General features: G+C 41.2%; 2 protein-coding genes across 5 annotated transcripts in view; one reads left to right on the top strand and one right to left on the bottom strand.

Moving 5' to 3' along the window:
- Nucleotides 1-2,277: 2,277 nt before the first annotated feature.
- Nucleotides 2,278-14,232, bottom strand: RSL1D1 (ribosomal L1 domain containing 1). Its single transcript, XM_006204349.4, has 9 exons — nt 14,070-14,232; nt 13,228-13,367; nt 11,583-11,721; nt 10,572-10,720; nt 10,383-10,484; nt 8,186-8,279; nt 7,974-8,099; nt 5,734-6,006; nt 2,278-4,541 (listed from the first exon to the last, which is right to left on the bottom strand). Exons 1-9 carry the CDS (start codon nt 14,172-14,174, stop codon nt 4,215-4,217), a joined length of 1,455 nt encoding a protein of 484 aa, XP_006204411.2. The 5' UTR covers nt 14,175-14,232; the 3' UTR covers nt 2,278-4,214.
- Nucleotides 14,233-14,300: 68 nt separating this feature from the next.
- The window catches only part of TNFRSF17 (TNF receptor superfamily member 17), a 102,773-nt gene continuing 93,959 nt past the window's right edge, over nt 14,301-23,114 (top strand). For all 4 annotated transcript variants that reach the window (XM_072942186.1, XM_072942189.1, XM_072942183.1 and 1 more), the window contains exons 1-2: nt 14,301-14,776; nt 18,008-18,075. The gene's annotated coding sequence lies outside the window, so the exon portion shown is untranslated. The remainder of the gene's footprint in view (nt 14,777-18,007; nt 18,076-23,114) is intronic.

Raw genomic sequence — 23,114 nt, 5'->3', positions numbered from 1 at the left:
TCATCCCAGAAGAAACCTCATACCCTTTAGTCATCACTTCCTGCTCCCTTACTCCCCATGACCTTGGTAACCACTAATTTACTTTCTGTAGATGGCTTTGCCTATTCTGGACATTTTATATAAATGAAATCTTACAATACATGATTTTTGTGTCTGGCTTCTTTATTTATCACAGTATTTTCAAGTTTCATCCATGTTGCGGCACCTATCAGTAATTCATTCCTTTTATGGCTGAATAATATTCCATTGAATGGACATATCACATTTTCTTTATCTATTTATCAGGTGATAGACATTGGGTTGTTTTCACTTCCTGTCTACTATGAATAATGCTGCTATAAACATTCATGTACAAGTCATTTTTGTGGATATATGCTCTCAATGCTCTTGGGTGTTATGTCTTAAACTCTTTCAGGAAATACCACACTGTTTTCCAAAGCAGTTGCACTATTTGGATCCCCCCTGCAATGGAATGAGGGTTCCAATTTCTCCACATTCGTCTTGTTACTGCCTTTTGGATTATAGCCATCTTAGTGTGAAGAAGTATCTCATTGTCATTTTGTATTTTCCTGATGACTAATGATGTCAACCATCTTTTCATGTGCTTGGTGGCCAGTTGTGTATCTTCTTTGGGCAAATGTCCATTAAAAAAATTGGATCATGTTTTTATTATTGAGTTGTAAGAATTTATATACTCTAAATAGACATCCCTTATCTAGTACATGATTTGCAGATACCTCCCATCATTCTGTAAGTTGTCTTCTCACTTTTATGATGGTGTCCTTTATAGCACCAAGTTTTAAATTTGGGTGGTCCAATGTTTCAGTTTTTCTTTTATCACTTGTGTCTTACTTGTCATAGCTAAGAAACATCCAAGGTCATGAGTATTCCTGTTTTCTTCCAAGCACTTAAGTACTTACATTTAGGTCTAGGATCCATTTTATTTTCCACTGGTTGAAAAGACTCTCTTTTCCCATTCAATTGTCTTGCCACTCTGGTCAAAAAAAAAAAAAAAAAATCTGGATTCTTCTATTCTATTCCCTTGGTCTGTCTAGTTCTTCTTTTTCTAGTTCCTTCCCATGATCTCCACTAGCCCTTCCTTCCAAAAACATACATTCTAAGTTCAAAAGAGTTATTGACAGACATCAAAAGAAGTTCCCTAGCCCCTGGGCTTACCTCCTTGCAGCCAAACTGCTGCCTCTGTAACAAAATTCTGAGGATGCTAGACTGGGCTAGACTAGGATTCTCTTGAAGTGCAAAGTTGTGTTTTGCGCATTAGTTTTCCAAGTCTAGTACCTTGGCAGTTTGTAGGAACTTAATGGTTAAAGGATATGTGTAAACAAGTCACATTGTATAACACAGGGAACTATATTCAGTATCTTGTAGTAATTTATGGTGAAAAAGAATATGAAAACAAATATACTTATGTTCCTGTATGACTGAAGTATTATACTGTACACCAGATATTGACACATTGTAAACTGACTATACTTCAATAAAAATAAAGAGCTAAAAAAGTAAAAATAAAAAAATAGAGGATATATGGATATGTGCATGGCTGAAAGAGTGACATAAAAATTTGGTGGCCTAATAACCGAGGTCCAATGAAGTTTTTGAGACCATCATTGTAAGGTTATGTACACTGGAGGAATAGACCGTCAGGGAAATCTATAATGAAAAGTTGATTGTCTAACTTACATCATCAGCTAATGTCTTTTGGACAGCTAGGAGACATCTTTTTTTAGGTGAGTCAAAATTGTACATATGACCTACTTCCTGTAGCTTCAAATATAGAAAATGCCCTTAGTTACACAAACAAGATGTTAATCTTTTAAGACAGTGTTGAGCTAAGATGTAGAATCTGGAGGTAAATATAACCACATAAATAATTTGCTGTTTTCTCTTTCCAGGACCATTATACTGAAATTACTATAACCAAAACTTTATTTGTGGTCCTTGATCACATGCATTAATTCCCTTAGGATCCAAGGATGGATGAGGGCTTCTTATGGTTCATGAAGTCCTAGCTGGAAATCTTGGTGTTTTGACTGCTAACACACTAATTGCAGGCAAGGGAAATATAGCAAATTTAAGGAGAAAAAGATGTAGGTAGTATAGAACCTTCCAATATTTAATTAATTGGCAAAAGACTTCTTCGCTAATTAAACCCTTAAACACCCATGAAAGTAGGTAGTGTTTTTGGTCTGGTGATAAGGCAACATGACTTAACCATTTCTTCACACTCACATTTAAAGATTTCTCAAGGAGACTATGAAATACAATGTGAACTTTATTACACTTGGACAGTCTTAAACACATTCGAGGCATTTAAAATATTTTCCATGCTTTTTAACAGTTTCTTTAAAAATTTTAACTAAGATTCAAACATTTCTACATACAAAAATGTTGCACATTTCTCTCACCAGATCTGGTTTTGTCCATTAAATCTCTATGGTATGGAAGCTGAATCCGGAAAGTTCAGCACTGACTTCCAGTGAAACATAACCCACATACTCGACCTCTTCACCCACAAAAGAATGTAATTTACTGCATAGATTTCCAGTACCCTTCCTGGCCGCTAAGTAGGTCATTACTGGCTCACGGCCCTCTCAGCCAACAGGTAAGGTGCCCCCCATACTTCCTAAGCCTTGGAAAGCTAGCACTCTGATTTGAACTTTTTCACTACAATACAGAATTGTTCCTAATTCCTCAACTTTGGCCTTCTACTGTCAAAAAACCAGCATTCTGCTCAAGAAACAAATAAATCTGCTCTTTTCAATATGGAGAACTACGAGAACTCAGGGGAAAACCAGAAGCACAATGGAACAAGGTAAACTTCTACATCATATTCAAGAGACTAAGCTATAAAGAACCACTTGGTTACAAAATCTCTCGTTGCCTGGAGGATGGGATTAAAAACCACACAGCTATCCCCAGAAAACCGTCACACAGAGCATAGACTGCATGACTCCGCAGGTGAGTTTGCCGGATGCAAAGCAGGAGACTTAAACCTTCACCTTTGAGTAAGTGAAGCCAGTCTCTCCCACACCTTCCCATAGAACCTAGTGTCTATGGAAGACCAACCAGCTAAGCTACATGCCTACAACACATTAAATGTAGCACACTCACTTTCAAAAGCCTAAAAGGACAGTGGGATTATTTCATATTTTAGGGGCTTTCACAATTTAGAAAGTTAATATTGAAATTTAATTTGTGCTGCTAAAAATCAAAACCTGCCTTACCAGAGAACTCCGTAAAGCTCTTATTCCTTTAGTCATTATGTTCGTGAACCACATGATCTTTCAAAATATGCCTTCCCCTGGCCTTTCCTGTGCTATAGTGAATACATCACTCACCACTAGAGATGTGCACCCCAGTTCAAATCCAGGAAAGGGTCGAGTGCCCAAAAAGTCATGTACTGCCTCTTTGATAATGACCCAAAGTTTCAGTCTACTCTCCCGAGCTTGCTACCCTACAGTGGTCACATAGACGTAAGTCCATATAGGGTGAGGAGTAATCTGGAGGAAGATGGAAAGGCTTATGGAAAATAAATTATTTTCTTGCCTCTAGCACGCAGGATTCAGTTCAGTGCCTCTATGAATGACTCCATGTTAATTTCCCTCAACAAATATATGCTAACCAGGTGACGTGCAACCTTGGCTGCTAACTACCATCAATTATTTTAACTTTGATTGCACAGCTTTCCCCAGGACCTACCAAGGTATACCATCTCGGTACGAGGGCCAAGAAACTGGAGTCGCTAAGTTCCATGGCTGATTTGCACGCAGCAAGCCCATCAGAGGCCTACAGACAAGCTTTGGAAATGTTTGCGCAGATTACTGTAATGCAGCCTACGTGAATGAATGGTTTAAAGCAGATAAGAAAAGGGTCGCATCGTAGGCATTCAAGTAAAACCCACAAGATACGGAATGCCAACAGTATACTGAGAAGCAGGTATTATACTTTAATAATAAAAAACACCACCAGAGAAACATTTTCTATTATATTAGCAAATACACAGAAGAGCAGTGAAATAAATGGATTTACTTCAAACTACTGGTTCTCACACCCATGAACATACATGAGAATTACTTGTGGACGTTTTAAAGAGTCTAGGCCTCACTCGGAGGCTGCAGTGGGGGTCAGGACCCAGGTATTTTTAAAAAGCTCTTTGGATAGCTCTGATGAGTTTCCTGCCGGTTGAGTCTCTGATTTTAGGTTAACTGGGGTACTTTGGATTTTTTTGGCCATTGTTTGGGGGTTTGGGGAGCTTTTTTTGCAGATTTGCTAGCAGTAGTGAAGAACTTGGCCTCTGGCTTTTTGGGAGTTTGTCTTGGGTCTTTCTTCCCCAGCGAAGAGTTTCTTTCTTTCTCCACCTCTTCTTTGATTTTTGCCTTCTTCCCTGTCCCTTTACCTGGGGTCTTGGGCTCCACAGCTGTCGGGGTCTCCAAAGCTGGGGAGGCCTTTCTCTTCTTCCCACGAGGTGTATTGGGACCAGGACTCTTCTTTGGAGACTTCTTTCCTGTGGCATGTTTTTGTATCTAAAGAAAAAGAAAAAAGTTAAGTCAGGGGACAAAGGGGAGAGGGGACAGGGCGACTGACAATGTAACTTCAAGATTCATTGTCCTCAGCATGATGAACGAGGAACAGCTTTTTTCCTTCTATCTTGCAAACATTTTGTAAGATAGTTATATCCTATCATTCATGGCTATAAAAAGGACCACAACACCTTCTGTTCCAATCAGAGGAAAACCATCTTTCCCCATGGCTGGGGTTAAGGGCTCCTGGAAGAACACACTGGGAGCACAGCAGGGAGACCTGTGATCTAACCCTGACTATTCTTCACCTTCAGCTGTAAATTCCTTGCACATGGGTTAGGGCAGGGGGTTGGTTCCCAAAGTGTGTAAAAACCAATGGTAACTGTTAGAAAAATCCATTTCCCAGGATGTGAGTCACAGGTCCTTTGATGCGACTGTGCTCAAGGCTGGGAATTCTGGATTTTCCAAGCACTCTAGATGATATGGCTGATGATTTAGGTACGGGCTGTGCCCAGATGTGTCATGAGCCCCTTACACGGGTCTTGTTCATGGATGGTAGGGGAAGCCCTCTAGTCTTCTAGGGACCATTTCTTCCCTTATTTTCCAGAGGTCCCCTCCAATAGCTGGAAGGATACTATAAGTATGAATAAAAGCAGTATTAGAGAACCCCACAATAAAAACTCAGTTCCTTTACATCATCTCCCCTGAAACCCATGAAGTCAGATTTCTGTTAGGAACCATGCAAGGCAGGGTATTTGAAAGGTTTCAGATGAAGGATCCATTATCCAAGTTTCCTCTGGCAAGTTTTCTGAGATGAAGTATGTGGTGACTCACCTTCAGAGACTGAACCTGCTTTTCAAAACCATAGGCAGGCAATGTTTCTTAAAATTATTTATCCAGCCGAGTCTCCCTTGATTCTAAGGTACACAAGAGGCCGTGCTGACTATACCCAACTCCCATACCTCAGAGGAGGGTAAAGTCAGTCGGGGTAACTAGCTCAGGGGTTCTTGGGGTTTACCCTAGTATTTTTCATCTATCTCTTCACAATCGTTGGTGGAACAGGTCTCACTTGAAAGAGACTTCTACAAATGACGACCCCCAGCTGCGAAGCACTTCCTGTCACTCAGCGGTGCCTGCCTGACACACAGGGGCCCGGAACCCGTCCATGATGAATAAAAACCATTAATGAAAATACCTCCACGTTTCCTGCAGCTGGAGTTTCCCTCACTGGTACCAGGAGTGGGATTTCCTCTTCAGATTCATCTTGTGCTTTGGGCTGGGCTCTTACTCCACTGGTCACCTTCTGGGGTCCAGGGTCCTGTGCTGGAGCACCACCAGTTTTGGGGGCCACTTCATCTGTAGTTGGGGCTGATGCAGCCTTCTCAGCCTGTTTCATACGTTTTTGTTTTCCTTTCTTCTCCCGTTGTTTTTTAAAATATTCTATCCTCTTTCGGCCTTTCTTCGCATCCTACCCAAAAAATTAAGCATAATTTTAGTAGGGGAAACTTTTTGTCGGTAAATAAATGGCAGAGACTTAGCACTTGCAGTCAGGTTATTCATAAGCTCCCTGAAAGGGCCTTGACCTGTACAAGACCCCAGCAAACGAACCCCGCCACCAGCACCTGAACCCCAACTCCAGTGTCTTGGAGTCACAGCCAAGGATGCATTTTATGGGGTAAATTATACTGAGAATCTGGGTATCTGCAGTATGCAGTCACAGGTTTTGTGGAGTCAAACTCATTTATAGGCCAGTCACAAGTAATCCGAAATTACATAATACGTGATGTGAATCAGCTGGTCTTCCACGTGTGCAGGTCCCACATCTGCAGATTCAACCAACCTCAAATCAAAAAATACTCAGGAAAAAAAGAACCCAAAAAGTTCCAAAAAGTAGAACTTGAATTTGCTGTACTCTGGCAACTCTTTACATAGCATTTACACTGTATTAGGTCTTACAAGTAATCTAAAGGTGGTTTAAAAGATGCGGAGGATATGCACAGCTAATGTGCAAATACTACACCCCTTTATATAAGGGCCTCGCAAATTTTGGCATCTGTGGGGGGAACCACACCGATAGAGATGGGTGACTGGACACCCCCATGAAACTGTCGCAAAAAACAAAAACAAAAAATCTGCTTTTTTTTATTCCTACCTCAGTTTGTGATTAAGAGTTAAAACAGTAACACGTTTACATAGCTAGAGGCCCATCACCCTCACCACACAGTACTGTTAAATAACATCTACAATGGCGTCCAAATTCCATCCTAACCAGCAATTCCAACATCTTCACAAAGCCCTCAACCGAATCTGCTGACAAATGGCAAAAAATTCAGACGTCCTGCTTCCAATTATAGCAGTCTTGTTATTCCGGATTCTCCTCCCAATGAAAACGAGTAAAAAAGTGGGGCAAAATATTAAATTTTTTTTTCATAAAAGCACTGACAAGCTGATTACACTATAAGCAATTTTTGCCCTGAGAGTATTTGCCTATGCCTAACTTTTAAGAGTTGTGTAAGAGTAGGAGCAGGAGGGCAGGGGTGCGGAGAGAAATCAAACCCCAGCGTCCACACCGGGCAGGGATTCTAAGAGAAAACCCCCTTCACAATAAGCTGGGACCCCAATGAGTCAGACCCTCAGGGTAGAGAGAAACAGGAGGCTGAGCCGTGAGGACTTATCACGATGGGTGGGTTTTTGTCATTCTGGGAACCTCAAGCCTTGAATGTGCTTTCAGTGAGTGCCCCGAGGTGTGTGGCCCTCATAAGTGTAAACCCTCTGGGGAAAAAAAGATCTTCATCCTGCCCATCAGATTAGCCTACAGATACCTTCCCAAATGGAACGACCACCACAAAGCCCAAGATAACCAAGCACATAAGGCACCATCAGGGAGAGACAAGCGGCTGCATCACCTATTATGTCAATTATCAGACAACAGAACAATGACACTTAACACGTTACAAGAATGAAGACAAACCGGAAGAATATTCATAGATAACAGGAAACCAACAAAGGTACAGTACAGCCAACTTGGAAAAGAACTAAATATGGAACTTACAAAAGTAAAAAAACAAAAAGAGCGTGTCTAAGAACTCACTGGACACAAGTACGTAGCTGGAGAAAGACTGAATAAACTAGGAGACTGGTCCAACTGAGAGCAAACAACTTCATTTTCTCTCCTGTGGCTCCTTCTGCAGTAGAACCAGGAGGACAGAAAACCTACCCAGCAAAACCAAGGGGTATCTGTCAGCCTCATACAATCTTAAAATCTGCCTATAAGTAAGCAAGGACTTAATAGATTAGATTCTGGTTTTCCTCTTCCTCTCAGCGACTCTCACCACCACACAGGCCCCTTCTGAGCCCCATCGGTCCTTCCGTTCTCTCTTCTCCGGCCGTGCTTACACCCGATTAAGCCTGTCCAGGGTCTGGATTTCTACTTACTTTCTTCTTCTGACTCAGTGTGCGCAGTCCTTTGGCTTCACACTGGCTGCTGACAAACGAAGAGAAGACAGGCAGGGACACCGATCTCTCGGTCTTCACGTACAAGAGCTTCACGCTCTCCCACTTCTGAAACAAGGAGAAGAGTGACATCAGCTGCACATGCTTTGTTCCTTTTAAACGAACGACTGGTTAAAGCATCTGCTAGACTGTACCTCCGGCAGTTTCTGTGAAAGCCTTTTTGTGACAGCAACGACATTTTCGACGATGTGCTGAACCTGCATTCCAGTGTGACCGATGCGTATGGTACTGAAATTTAATAAAGCATTAGACATAAAGATTTAAAAAAATTTTTTTGCTTTTCAAAATAAAGCAAAGGCAAGTATGTGAGAAAAACACACACAATCCTGAAAACATTTCAAGGTAGAAAAATTAAAATCTTTAGGTTCTCGATTTGAAAGGAAGATGATCATCTTTTATGTTCTAGAAATTCTGTCCTCCTGACATATGTCCTACTGAGGAGCTGGCGCCTAACCATGTGAGGGTGGGAGGGTCAGCGGCAGGGCCAAAGGGAGCTCTACCTTCATCCTAGAAAACACAGGTCACTGAGTCAGCCTGAGCGCAATTACCCCCAGGAGTGGCTGTTCTGAAACAGAACTACCCCCATGAGGACTGTAAAGGTCCACTGCCCTGAAGCAGCTGCCATCTCTAAGACAAATATGATAGTATGCAGTGTCTTCTGGCCAAAAGCAAGGCCATCCCTTCAGCTGAGGCACAGTGCAGACACAAGCCAACAGGGAAGCCCAGAAGTGCCACTGCTCAGCTACTGGGTCTGCTGGTCCCTGCCAGTCCCCATCCTCCCTGCCATGGGAGCTGACAGGCAGGCCGGCTGTTGGTGAGGTGTCTGCAGAACGAGGAGGACATGGGCTGGTGCTTTCACCTGCCTCTAGCCAAAGGGGCTCTGCTCACTCTGTGTGCCCCCTGCCACCAACCTGCAAGTACACCCCGGGCTTCCCAGATAGAAGGATGGCAAGAATTGGGTGTTGTGGGGAGGAAGACAGAAAACTACCGTTGGGGAAAGATGGGAAAAGAGATGAAGGAATGGTTTAGACTCTGTATTGTTTCTTATTAGTTGTCCAGAATTTTTCTTAAGCTGTGGGTTTTGGCTTGGAAGAACCCCTGGGGCAAAAGACAGCTACTCCTTCACCCGCCTTCATGGTGCTGCCCCCTTTCCCAGCTGTTCACTGATTCCCATGAACCAGACCTCTGACCTTCCAGAGCCACCACATTAATGTCAGCCTATAATCAAAGGAGAGGGGTTTGGGTCCAGGCCTGACCATCAACTCTTCTCAGCTGCTTAATTACAACCAATCAGGGGGGTCCCTACCTGTTGGCAGAAGGCAACACCAGAGTCCACCAGTCTTGCCTCGCCATACCCTGCTCTGGCCTACCTGGAGACACTGCTGAGGAATGGCCTCTCTGGTGAGCAGAGTCAAGACATTTTGGTGGCCCTGTTTTATGATAGATGGGACCACTGGGTAGACATGGGCTCCTGGGGTCTCTCTGGGAGGAAGGGTTGCACCCTACAGCCCTGCCCTACGGACAGGTGCCCATCCCTACACCACAGACCACCCCCCTCCAGTCATCAGATTAAGTGTTTAATGAAATGCTTTTGAATATGCTTAAAACTCCCTTCCTCCCCACAAACTCAAACTTAACCTGCTTCTCAGCCTAAAAAAAAAAAAAAAAAAAAAGGCTGAGCCACACTGTCCACCTGGAAGCTGGAACGCACTCACTGCCCTAAAACGTCTTGGCTGGTATCTGGGGCTGGGTGTGGGGAGTCCACCCAGCTCAGCGTCCAGAGAAGAGAGAAGATCAATGCGATAACACAGACACTAGACAGGCTGATGGAACAGGAGGGACACGGAATTCATTAAACAAGAAGTTAAAGCAAGATTGAAGTGGACCTTTACTTTAAAGGATAATGTGGTGCCGGTCAACACAAATGCCCAGTACCACAAATGTTCTCTAAGCATCAGTCTTATTCTCCTGCTTTCCTGAGTCTAGAGGTGCCCTGTCCAACAGAGTCAACATTAGCTCTACCCACATGTGCATTTTTAAACTGAAAATAAGTTAAGAGCAAGTAAAGTTCGAAATTCAGTTCCTTGGCTGCAGCAGCCACATGTGGCCAATTTTCCTGTGAGTCTGCACAGCTATAGACCATCTCCATTACTGTGGAAAGTTCTAGGATGCAGTACTGTTCTCGAGAACTGAATACTCCTAAAGAATGAATTTTAGTTTTAACAGAATGATCTGGTTTCATTAACACTATCTTACATAAAAAAAAAAGTTTGTAAACTCATTATTAAATGTAAGATTAAACAAAGGCACACGTGAATGCCTTCTACTTACCTGCAAGAACCACTTTTAGAGATGTTTAAAACAGTTCCCCCGACACAGTCATTGATCTCTTTGGATAAATTCTTGGCCAGAAGGTTTACAGGCACTGGAACTCTAGAACGACACACAGGCATTTAGGGCAGCACACACACACCTACAAATTTCATGCTATTCAAGTCCTGTCGTTGCTGGGAAACTCACTTCTTTCTATTGTAGAAATGCTTCCCGAGGTGTGAGGGTAAGAGCCGTCTGATTCTAGCATCGGCAAGGAAGAAGTTGAAACTACTCAAGAGGCGCTGCTTGGCTTCATAAGCTTTATACTCCTTTTTTAAAGTTCGGAGGGGTATAATCTGGAAACCGTAAGAAAATGTAGAAACATGAATCTGTACACAAAACAGCAACAGACTCACAGATGTAGAAAACTTCTGGTTACCAGGGGGTGGGGGGAGGGACAAATTAGGAGTGTGGGATCAACAAACTCCTACATATAAAATAGATAAGCGATAAGGATGACAGCACAGGGAACTATAGCCAGTATCTTGTAATAACCTATAATGGAATAGAATCTCCAAAATAAACAAAAAACCCTGAATCACTATGCTGTACACTTGAAACCAACAATATTGTAAACCAACTATACTTCAATTTAAAAAAAAAAGAAAGAAAAAAAAAGTGTGAAAAGGTAACTTAAGAACCCAAACAATAACAAGAAACACTGGGACAATTTGTATCCAGATTTCAAAATGCGCTGGAGCCACAGTTGTCTGAACATGTGGCTGCCTGAAGCAGCATGGGCTCAAGGTTGAATGCTGGGGACTCAGGGGCAAGGGAGTCGGGACCCCTCCTGAGAGAAACTGGACCAACAGCTACAAAAAGCGCGAGAAGTGCCAAGCCAGAGGCAGACCTGGGACGCCCTGGAAGTAGAGAGGAGCACATAACAGAGCAACCTTCTGGAAAATCTTTTAAGGTACAGAAGTTACTGATGTAGATACTGAGCTTTTACGAAAATAAACCTCAACAGCTCATCCGTCACAGGGAAGGGGGAACTGCCCTACCTAAAGCCAATGAGAATTAAATGCAAAAGAGAAAAGTAAGTCTGAAATCAAACTCTTAAAAGAGAAATATGTACCAGGTGATATAAGAACGTATTACTTGTCACTTCAGTTGAAACTAATCTTTGAATTGCCTTGAAAATATTAACCTGCTCCCTACCTGAGAAATGGTTTTAATCTTATGCTTGTTCAAAAGCTTCTTATAAAAACGTTCTGTCTGTTCAGTAGTTAAATTCGGTTCGTCTTTGGTAAATAAACAGATATCTGCTAAATCTGATCGAATACAATGAGGCAAGGACCTGCAAAATACACGAGAAAAAAATGAGGAATAAAGCATTATAACTGATAACATATGTTTATATTCCGTAGAACACAATAAATTCAGTGTTGTTTCAATAAGCTTCATTCATGCTTTTTAAGTAAATATGCTACTGAGAACATTTATAAATATATCCAGTTTTTAGTAGTACACAGGAGAGAATTAAGATTCAAACACTAAATCATCACAAATATCTACAGGCCAAAAATATTTGGGATACAATCAGAGTTGAGATACAATCAAAGACACTCAAAACAGTGCACATTCTTATTTTATATGTTGCTATATATGCACATGTACCATAATGTTTCTTCAGAACTTTACTCTGCAAAACACCCCGGGGCTCCATAAACAACTTAACTCTTACTAGCTGAAACAGAGAACGGAGAAAACCAACAGGGACCAGCAAACATGCATCAAGTTGAGTCTCAAAGAGGAAAAAAGGATTCGCCCACTTTCTAGGCCTGTATGTTCCGAGGAAACATCTCCTCGGTTTAGGAAGACAGCAAGCCACAGAAGTATGACTTGGCAAAGGAGATGGAGGTGCTGCGGAGCTGGCTCACCAAGCAGTGAGCAGCTGGGAAAATATCCTGGAGAAGGTCAGAGGGCTTTCCAGAAGGGAAAAGTGCCTGGGCAGAGGTGTGCAATCAAGAAGACACACCAGATACATAAAGCAAAAACTAAGGCAATCGGGCTGCGCCAGTTTGTGAAGGTGAGTTAACAGAGAATCTGAAGGTCAAGAGGGTCTTTCCAATTTGTTAACATTCTTAACCCACACTCCCACTCCTTTTTCCTACGGGGAAAAGAAAAGAAAGAAGCTATCCCACACACTGCTTTCTATAGCAGAGCTGCTCTTCTGACACCCAAGAAATGAGAATTCCACAGAGAGGCAGGGTTGCCAGACAGAATACAAGACACCCAGTTAAATGTCAATCTTTTTTTTTTTAGTATAATTATGTCCCAAATATTACATGGGACCTATTTACCCTAAAAAATTGCTTGTATTTTTATTGCTAAGTTGGGCATCTCTGACATAAAGAATCCTAGCAGTAAGAATGTGTAACCACCATGGGTTTCTTTTCTACAAGGAGTTTGCTGCCAAGTTTTTTTTAACAGTCTCTGTATAAAAGAGTGAGTTCAGAACCTCAGGAATTTTAGCTTGGAACTGGCTTGACATGCAAACATAACATAATCTATGAAAATACAAAAGCTGCTTCATTTATTCTAAACTGTGTCCTCTCAAAAACCAGGTTTTCCAATTCAACAGAACTGCTCAGGTTAAACCACCCACCATATATCCAGAACACTGGTGAAAAGTTCTGGAAAATTTAAGCACGTCTTAATTCCTATGGGACTTTTTTAGATACAATTATTTCAACTCAGATACTTTGAATCTGCAAAGTTTCCACTAGAAACTAAGTTGCCAACTGTTAAAAGTACCACAGAATGCAGATAAAACCAGCAAAGACAGAAAACCCGAACTTACAATTTGACCCGCAGTTCTTTACTTGGAATCTTCCATAATATCACCATTAAAAAGAAATTTTCATTCTCATTCAAAAGCAATCCATTCGGGTTTTTCCTTGATCTGGAATGTGCCAAGAGAGCCTCTACTGCCTTTCTAACCTGCAAAGTGGAGATACTCAAGTAGTTAAATCACAACCGAATTCCCATAATTTACCCCTGCTCAAATTCTATTTTAGAAGGTAAGCTCCACAACCATATCCATCAGGATCCTGCAATTTGTAATCAGAGGAATGTAGACACCTCAGTATCGGCTAATAGCATCGTCTACAGAAAAGAGCCTCTTCTACGTAAGACATTGAGCAGATGGTAACACGATTCCCCTGCGCTCGACGTTGAAGGCAGTAATCCTCGTAAAAGCGCAGTACATCTGTATCTAGCATTTCCTGCGCGCTTATTAGGTGTCAGGCCCCTGGTCACCGCGCTTTACGTGCATCACCTCCTCTGACCCTGGAGAGCAGAGTAGAAGGCAGTAGAGCGCATCTAAACACGAAATAACTGAGCCTTGTAAAATCAAGCGACTGGTCAAAAGTCAAACGGCAGGGAAGCAAAGCCAGGTGGATCTCACCTTAGAGCCCCAAATTATACCTGCAATCCAACTCAACAGAGCCAGGGTGCAGGGCTGGGGGAAGCGGGCACCTACCCACGCGTATAAAGGAGCGGACGAGCGGAGGGCACCGCGAACCAACGACCCTCCCAAAGCTCCGGAGGCGTCTACTCAGGCGCGGAGCCCGCACTCGGCACCCCGCAACTCACAAGGCCACGGCCACCCAGCTTCCGAACTCTTCCCTAGGAGCCACACACCTGCTCTTCGTCCAGCTGTTCCAGTGCGGCCGGAGTCGCACGAGTCGAGGCTGAAGTTGCGGTGGAGGCGGACGGTGGAGCCTGGGCCGAGGCCGAGTCCGCCATGTCTTCACCTCGTGCAGATGCGCGTGCAGATCCCGAGAGCTGGCTCCCCTTGCGCACGCGCGAACCTGGGCCCGTAGCCGGAAGCCGGGGGGGCGCGGACCAGGCCCTTACGTCACATCCGGGAGCGCGGGGTCAAGCCCCGGGGCGTCGCGGCGTAAGGATTTGGCGGGCGCGAGCAAACTGAGTAGTCCTTCTGCCAGAGGTCTGAGCCTTTTCCCGGACAGGACGCTTCTCCTTCCCTTCTGCTCCCAGTTTCCGTAAGGCTCTGGGAGCAGTCTGGCGCCACCTTGCCCCCACGGAAGAAATCCAGCGAGCGCCCGGGGGCGTGAGAGGAGGCCTGTCCGCCCACCTAGTGGAACCACCCGCTCTCCCTGGACCCAGACTCGGGGCAAGCGGCGTGGGGAGCGCGGGGAGTCCTGGCCCCACCACCCACCTGCCGGGTGACCTTGAGCTGCCCAGCCACAGACTCCTCCCCAACGAGGCTGGTGATAATTCCGTGGACTCGTGCACGGGAAACACCAGACGCGTAGTTAAGCGATGTGGAGGCCCGAACGATGAGCTGGAGCCAGTCTCCTGAGCTTCAGAGCTCACTGAGGCGGGAGGTAAGAGCATATACTTATAAGCATGTAGGCTGGAAAACAAGAAATTCTCCCTCCTTCCCTATTGCCTGAGAGGTGACCACTGTTACCTGTTTCTCCTGGAACCTTCCAGGGATGTTCTAGACATGTTAAGGAAATACTTAGACTTTTTTCTCTTTATGAAGAGTTGGGTTTCAATTTAATTTTTTTTTCTTTTCTTTTTCTTTAACACAGGTAGTCCCCTAGTATACCCGTTGTTCTCAGTGTTGTCCTTTCCTCATAATGTATCTTGGAGGTTGTCCAAGTCAGTGCTTTATTTATGCTCTGCCTCTTTTTTAATGGCCGTTTTGCTTTTCATCATGTAGATAAACAGTTTATTTAGGAGCTTTTTGATGAATATTCAGAATGGTCGTTTTTGCAGCTAGCTAGGGCAGATTTTGAGAGATGGAGTGGAAATTGGAGGCTTGAGCGTCAGTTGTTCTCAAAGAAATGCTCCTTCCATATTGCCAAAGCTGGAGGAACGGGTGTTTTGCTGCTGGTCTCTAATACTGACTTTGCCTTTAACCAAGAACTTGTAGACGTGTTAAGTCTTTAGGACCTACTCCACTTGTCTGCTATGTGATGGAATTCGTTCTAGCACAGTGTTATGAACTGCTACATGAGACTTCATGTATCAGTGTTTCCTAGTATTCTGAAAAGAGTCTTAGGCCTGTCAGATGTTGTGTCGCCTGAATTCAGGTTTGAGAATCAGACTTTCAGGCCAGGGGAACAGCATGAATTCAGGTGACAGAGGATGGTAATGAAGTTTAGAAGTACTAAGTGGCTGGAGAAGGAATGTGCAGAGGGGAGAAATGGGAGATGAGGCTAGAGTGGTAGGTTAAGGAATTATTATCAAGCTGAGGATTTATACTTCGGAGAAATCGTACAGTTACAAGGTTTTTGAACTGGTAGTAGGGAAGAAGAGGTAGTGATGGGTTATGTTTTAGGGAGGTTAATCTGGCTGTGGTATTGTAGTGGTTAAAGTAAGGTCATATACTCACAAATTCTTTGAAACTTAAGTGATAAAGTTTCATTCCCCTTGAGTGTGGGCTGGACTTAAGTGACTTCTAGCAAACAGAATAGAGCACAAGTGATGGGGTGTCACTTTAAAGATTAGGTTATAAAAAGACTATAGTTTCGACCTTGAGTGTTCTTTTCCCCTCTATCTCTCCCTCTCTCTTTTCTTTGTTAAAATTACTTGCTCTGAGTGAAGCCAGTTACCATGTCCTGAGATGACTCAGGCAACCTGCTAGCAGGTGAGCTTGAAAGTGGATCCTCCCCCCAGTCGATCATTGAAATGACTGCAGACTTTTGAGAGATCCTGAGTCAGAACCATTAGCTGTTCTGCTTCCAGATTCCTGACCCACCCACAAAAACTGTGAGATAATAAATTTTATTTTAATCCACTAAATTTGGGGTCATTTGTTATCCAAAAGTAGGTCATAGAAATTTGTAGACCTCTCATCTTCAGACCCATCGACTGTGTTGATGTAGAAATCCTGTTTGGACCTCACACCCAAAATAAATTCCACCGTGAACTCATTATCAGCCCCTCAAACCTGCTCATCATATGATTTCGGTCTCATTGTTCATACCACCAACTAACTGCCTAGTTACCCAAGCTAGAATATGGGAGTCATCCTTAATTATTTCCTCCTTGTCCCCCAAATGTAGTCAATAACAAAGTCTTATTTATTCCTTTTAAATATCTCTTGCATTTATCCAGTCTTTTTTATCCCTTCTAACTTGTGATGCAAGCTATCATTATTTTTTTTCCCTGGACTATTGCAGCAGCCTCCTAAGTTGTCTTCCTACCTCTAGTTTTGCATCTTATAGTCCATTCTCTGCCTTTCAATGGGAGTCATTTTTGTAAAGTACAAATGTTATCCTATCAAACGATCAAGCTTAACCACCTTCATTGCATTATCATTGTCATTAGGATGAGGTACAGATTCCTTAATTTATCTTATATATATCCAAGTGTGCATCTGTTGTCTGGTATCCTATATCTGGTTCTGCGTTTGTCCTGGAAAAAAGTGTCCCAGTTTGAAAAATAAATTATATGCTCATCCTCAACACGTTAGGCATTCTTCATCTGCTCTCTCTCTTATTACCTCCTTAACTTCATACACTGCCACTCACCCCATTCAGTCTGTAGATCCTGGTTTCAACTCTGCAGTTTCCACTGTCTTCATATCTTACAGCATGCTGTATCAGACTTGAACAAAGATTGGATAAACAAGGAGGGAAATTCAGATTACTCCAAAATTCTGAATAACTGGACAAATGAGTGGTTTTGTTAATAGAACTTGGGAGAGCACGAGGAGCAATAGATTTGGAAAGAGAAAATATGAGATTCTTTTTCAGTATTTTGAGTGTGAAATTCCAGGGGTACATTTGTGTGGATCTGGAACTTGGAGGAGAAAGTTCCTGAACCAAAGAAGGAAATGTGGGAAGTCATGGAAGTGATGGTTAAAACTGTAGAAATAAATGAGATTGTAAAAAGAAGTACAGAGGAAGAATAGGGCTATGGAGAAACCCTCAATTGGGGACAGGAGGAAAGAGCGCCTGCAAAAGAGAGAAATAGTTGAGGATGTAAAAGAAAACCAAGAGGGTGCTTAGGAATGGACATATGAGGATGTGTTAATACCATCAAGTACTGACGAACTTCTAAAAGGCCATTTATTGAGAAGTTAGGTCATGGTGACATTACAGAAAGCAACTACAGTGAAAAGATTATGAGGAATGTGTGTGATGGAAGAAAACGGAACATTTTAAACTTTTACCATTAAGGCTAATGAAATAAGTGAAAATACTTTTGTGTCCCAGAGAATTTTTTATATTGCCAATTCTCTTTAATCTCAAGGGTAATATATATAATAGCACTTGCTCATCTCTCCATGTAGCATCTATTGAATTACTTGTTAGCATTTTTGGTTTCCTCAAAGATTGAACCTCCATGGCCTTATCCTATTCACTTTCAATCCAGAGGGCCCAATTCATGTATAATGCTTACCACCAATCGGTTCACAACTTAACAGGGCAAAATAAGGTGTGCAAGGCAGGATGTGATAAATGGTATAAGATGCCACATGAACTCAGATTGCTTCAAAACTGAAAGAATAGCAATAGTAAGAGGAGTTCTCTAAAATTAGTGTTTCACCCTGCTGTGATAATTTAATAATTGTCCACTACTTTGTTTCCCCTATGTCCTAGATTGAGTTCTTTGCGGACCTGAACTGGGGTTGTTATCTTGGGTACACACAGGATCTGCCTGGCATGAGGTGAGCAGACGCTGAATCTGTGAATCCCTTCCTGCCTTCCTAAGGCTTTACTAACTTTCCTTCTCCTATTCTGTTATCTTCCTTTTCTCCTTCTCCAGTAGCTTCATGTGTGTTCTTAAGATATAGCGCCATGCTGCTTTTCCTTCCCCTACTCCAGCCTTTTTTTGGTCCTTTTGTAGTTAAGTGATTTAAAGTGCTTTCAAATTTCTCCTAACTCCTTAGTTTCACTTATACTAGTCCTGTTCCCTCTAACGTCAAGAGTGACCTTTTAATTCAGTCAAATTAAAAAAAAAAAAATTCTCATTCTTGATCTACTGCATTTGAAACCACTCATGTTCAGTGAAATTTCAAGCAATTTTATCCTTTCTTAAATATCTATGCCTGCTATTTATTAAGACATGAGTTAGCCATTAGTGAGCACTAGTTTTAAATCTGAAATATACTGTTTTTTATCTATAGTTGCCATAATATGTTATACTGAGTGCATACTGAGGAGAATTTTGGCCTGATTTTTAACAAAAGGATCATATCACAAATAATAGTAATTAGAATACAGAAAGGATGCTTGTCAGCTACAGGATTTGTTTCCTTGTTTTACGTAATCCCTTATTTCTAGTAGAAAACAGGAAAATATTTCACGCAAGTAATTGGGTGCACGATGCCTTCAGCGAGAATTTAAGGGAAAGAGATACTCACGATTACAAGAAAAATTGCACTTGTAAGATTAATATGTTGAATTTAGAGGACAGATTAAATATAAAGAATAAAAAAAGATGCCATGACAGTATATGATTTTTCAAATTCTTCATCTAGCTTCAAAATTGAAAATAGACAACCTTGTCACTAGAGGTAAAATAAAAATACTTCCTATAACCTGTTTTTTTCACATGGCCAGAGACTAGTTGATTTTTTATTTGTCCTTTTAAATTCAGAAAGAAAACTTTAAAATTTATTTCATTGTAATTTGGCTATCATTTATTCTAGATTGGGAGATACGTAGTTCTTCATTACAAAACTACAGCATCCAAGGTATTGATGCAATTTTTCTGCTTTAAGATGCACTGACAGAAAGAACTTGTGTATCTGAAACTGGCTCCATGTGCCATTCTCTACTGTCAGTGTTCTACACACTGCAGTACAGTGTCTGTGTGGTTTGATACCCAAACATGACATTGAGGACTACAGAGAAAACAGATAGACTACAGAGAAAACAGACACACTCAGGGTATGATACAATACAGGTAATAATAAACAGACAAATCCTTCAAAAGGGAAGATGACAATTTTTATTGTTATTACAAAAGCAAATTTTTTAAACTTCAGTCATTTGAATAATTCCAAGAGCAGACTAGGGGCTTAATTAATCCTCACACAGGCACCAAGTCAGGCACAGTAGGTAGCTACAAATCATAAGAGAGGTTTCTTTACCTTGGGTTCCCATAATTCCTACCTAGAGCATTCTGCCATGCTTTGGAATTAGGTTTAAAATCCAGCAAACCTAATCAGTTCCCTTTAATTCTGCTTTTAAAAAAATGAGAGCTAGGTATTAACCTGCTGTCTAGTGAAAACTAGTCACTAAATCCTGGCCTGAGAGAGATCCATGTTTCCTTTAGAACAAAGAGAAGAAAGTAGTTTAACAAAGAGATGGGTCAGTTTCTGAGAGCCCCATCTGAGTGCTTAAAATGCAGACCTACTGGGCTCAGACCTCAGTTTCAGCTAATGCATGTGGATGATCACCTGAGGAGTGCAGGAGCTCCAGCTCCAGCACAAACTCTCTTCCCGGGCAGCAGAAAGAGGTAGTAGGGACTTGGGCTGACATCTGAAGCACTGAGCTAATGTTGGCAGAGGGGAGCCTCAGGAAGCACAAAATGTCACTCTACCTTTGCTGTCCACAGACCTGAGGTTTCCACGTTAAGTTCTAAAGGGCAGTGGCATGTGTGACATGGCAGAAAAGACAACTACCATTCCAAAAGTCGCTTAAGAAATCCTGTCTAATTTTCTGCCTAATCAGACATGGTGCCTATCTGTTTCTCCTTTATTGTAGAGAACACTCCAACACTCCCACACCTTCAGGCCCTTATAACATTTCCTTAGTGAGCAACTCAGCTAGCACATTATTGTTTCAAGGAAGCATAGGATTAGAGGTATGTGAAAAGTATTTACTAAAGGGAAGACTCAATATGTCCTAGGATATGGAAACTCAAGAATATCCTAGAGCCAAAACCATCACAAGTTGAACCAGACCTACCCTATCTAAAATTCAGCAGTAAACTGGTTCAAATGGAATCCAAGACTACAGGAAAATAGAAACACTTCCTATTCCATTTACTATGAAATCTAATTTAACCAACTGACTGTTAAATTTAAATCTACTGTCTTTAAATTGTGCATGTGTAATTACATTTATTTATTTAACAAGTTGCTGCCATGGCAAGATCTCTAGATAAACAAACAAGATCATAAATGTATTAGATGGCATCTGCTAGAATCACTGAAAAATTAGCTGGAGGAAATATAAGCCATATTGTTTGGAGACAGAAAATGGTCCCCTAAATTCTGTTGATTGCTATCTACCTTACATAGGTCTGTGAGAGGATTAATGGCACAGTTTATTCTGTAAGATAGGTCAACACTGAACATTTAAAATTGTCCTATAAACAGAGCTATAGTGCTGCTACCAAATTTTCACAAAGGGTTTTTTAGAAGTTGAAAGTTGCCTGATGTTAAGAGCTGTAATAAAAACTGTCCCTCGTCTACCTTAAATCCCTACCCAAAGCAATGAAGCTGTCATCCATGAAGCAGCGGCCCAGGAGGGAGTCCATAGCAGTGAGGAAAGGTGCTAGAGTGCTGTCATGTGGAATAGCCATCCAAGACCATGGGGTAATTTCAGTCATAACTAATGTTTCTGAAGATTGCCAGGCAGTTTGGCTGATGTTTTTCAAAAGTTCTTCATGGAAGCAGGTTTTGACTTTAAGTTCACTTTTTGCTTAGGTTGCAAAACTGCTGCTGGTTGAAAGTATGACCCAGAATATCTGCAGCACTTGAGCTGAGGATGCCAGTAATGTTCACTTGCATCACATTTCGAAGTCCATCCCATATTGTAAAAGCAGTTCTTGCAGTTTATGTAACTAGCAGACAAGTATGAATTAGCTCTTGTTACAGTGAACAACTTGTATTCGTTTACAAAGTTTTTACATTCAGTTATCACATATTTCAAGATTTTCAATTCAAAACAAATATACATGGGTTTAATTATTCAAGAACACTTTACTATTTGTCACTTAATTTCATGGCATTCTATACTCAAGTCCAACTCTTCTGATTTGATTTTACAGATTCTCATTGGGTAAGTCTTATTTATTTGCAAATTAAAAACAAGAAATAGATGCTATATTTTCTCCTCTCCCACACAGTTAGAAATAAGGGTTTAAATGGCAATTACTTAGATGTTTATTTCGATCTTTCTTAAATTCACTTCATTAATTTAAAAAACTATAATTAAATAATCTAACATGAAAGCTGTATAAAGAACATCATTAATGTAAAAAGAAACAAAGAAAACTGTGATTCCAACATATCTATGCTAAAGATAAGAGAAAAAAACTTTAGGTCTATAATATCCTAATCTGCAGCCAATTACCCTATTTTTGCATTACAATCAACAATATAAACACACTTGCACTCTCAGAAGACAAAATGACAGCATAGGAATCTGTATTGCTTTTTAAAGGTCCCACGTCTCCATACACTACCAGTTAACTTCAGACATTTCATTTCCCCATCCAAGTAACTAGGCAGTGAACGAGGAGTTTAAAATGCGTCAGCTTTAAGTGAGCATTCTTCCCAGAGAACTTCAGAGCTCACAAAATGTATGGTATTGGTTAACTTACAGTGAGGTTTCTTCTAAATAATCTAATTATTTGCATAAATGTGCAAGAATCCATTGAAATTTTTATTTCATAATTACACTTATGTTTATTCTCTTTTATTTTTTAGAGGTAGGCCCTTCACAGTGGATATCCATGTTGTTTTACTTGAGTCTTGGCAACATGCACATAATATTCTAAAAGTGTAAATGTTTTAATGGCAGACATAACTGATTTTTAAAAATGGAAATCTATATCTGGAAATAATTTAAATGACTCTTGAGCTTTTAAAGATTAATTAAAATCCTAGCAATTGCTAGTCTTCTTATTAACTTGGAAGTACAAAGTGTTATTATGTAATGTTTAAAGCTCCTACATATCCCAGAAAAATAAAAGCCCAGAGACTTGCAGACTTAATAAAATTTATTTAGCTTTCATGCACTCTAATAGCCATGAGTATAGTTACGGGAAACTGCAGGACAGTAGCTATGCTCTGTCCATAAGATGTAGCCTCATTCATGAAATGAACAGGAAGTCTATAGTAACAAAACAGGATTAGATTAATTTTTATGTTTTGTGACTAGAAATAGTCTGCCTAGGCTTTTCTTTTTTGAGGTGGAAGATTACAGGGAAGGGACATGTCATTAAGTACACAATTAACAAAGTATCTTACTTAGAGAGATAAACCAGTCTAAAAGAGGCCAAGTCTTTGACAAATGGCAACACTCAAAATCAAGGGAGGTTCCAATAACCCAGAAGTTGTCCCTTCCAGTTCCCATTTATTCTTATTAAAAATTTCAAAGTCATGACAGTCACAGCTGAAAGTCAGCCTTCAATCTAAAAACCCCCAATGTTACATTGTGGTTCATCCAAATCATACTTTAGCCAATTTCAGCTTTGTATTTAAGAAAACAGTCAATTTTAAGTAATTGAGAAAAACTTATACTGTGCTTGATTCTACTTAATCAGTTAACTTTAGTCTGTGCAGATTCTGATGGTTCTAAGTATGTGTCCATTTAATTGCTGGATGAGATTTAGCTTTAACCAGCAAGGATTATCCAACCTTTAAAATTAATGATAAAAATAGTAAACCAAGTAATTTGTAGAACTGGCACTTGCAGTTGATACGGTTTTCATACTAGATGCATGCAGCTCTTATAAATACTAAAGGAG

The sequence above is a fragment of the Vicugna pacos genome, chromosome 18, assembly GCF_048564905.1.
Source record: "Vicugna pacos chromosome 18, VicPac4, whole genome shotgun sequence".
NCBI classification, from domain to species: domain Eukaryota; kingdom Metazoa; phylum Chordata; class Mammalia; order Artiodactyla; family Camelidae; genus Vicugna; species Vicugna pacos.
Note: the sequence above shows the minus strand (reverse complement) of the source record. Positions and strands in the feature narration are given on the sequence as shown.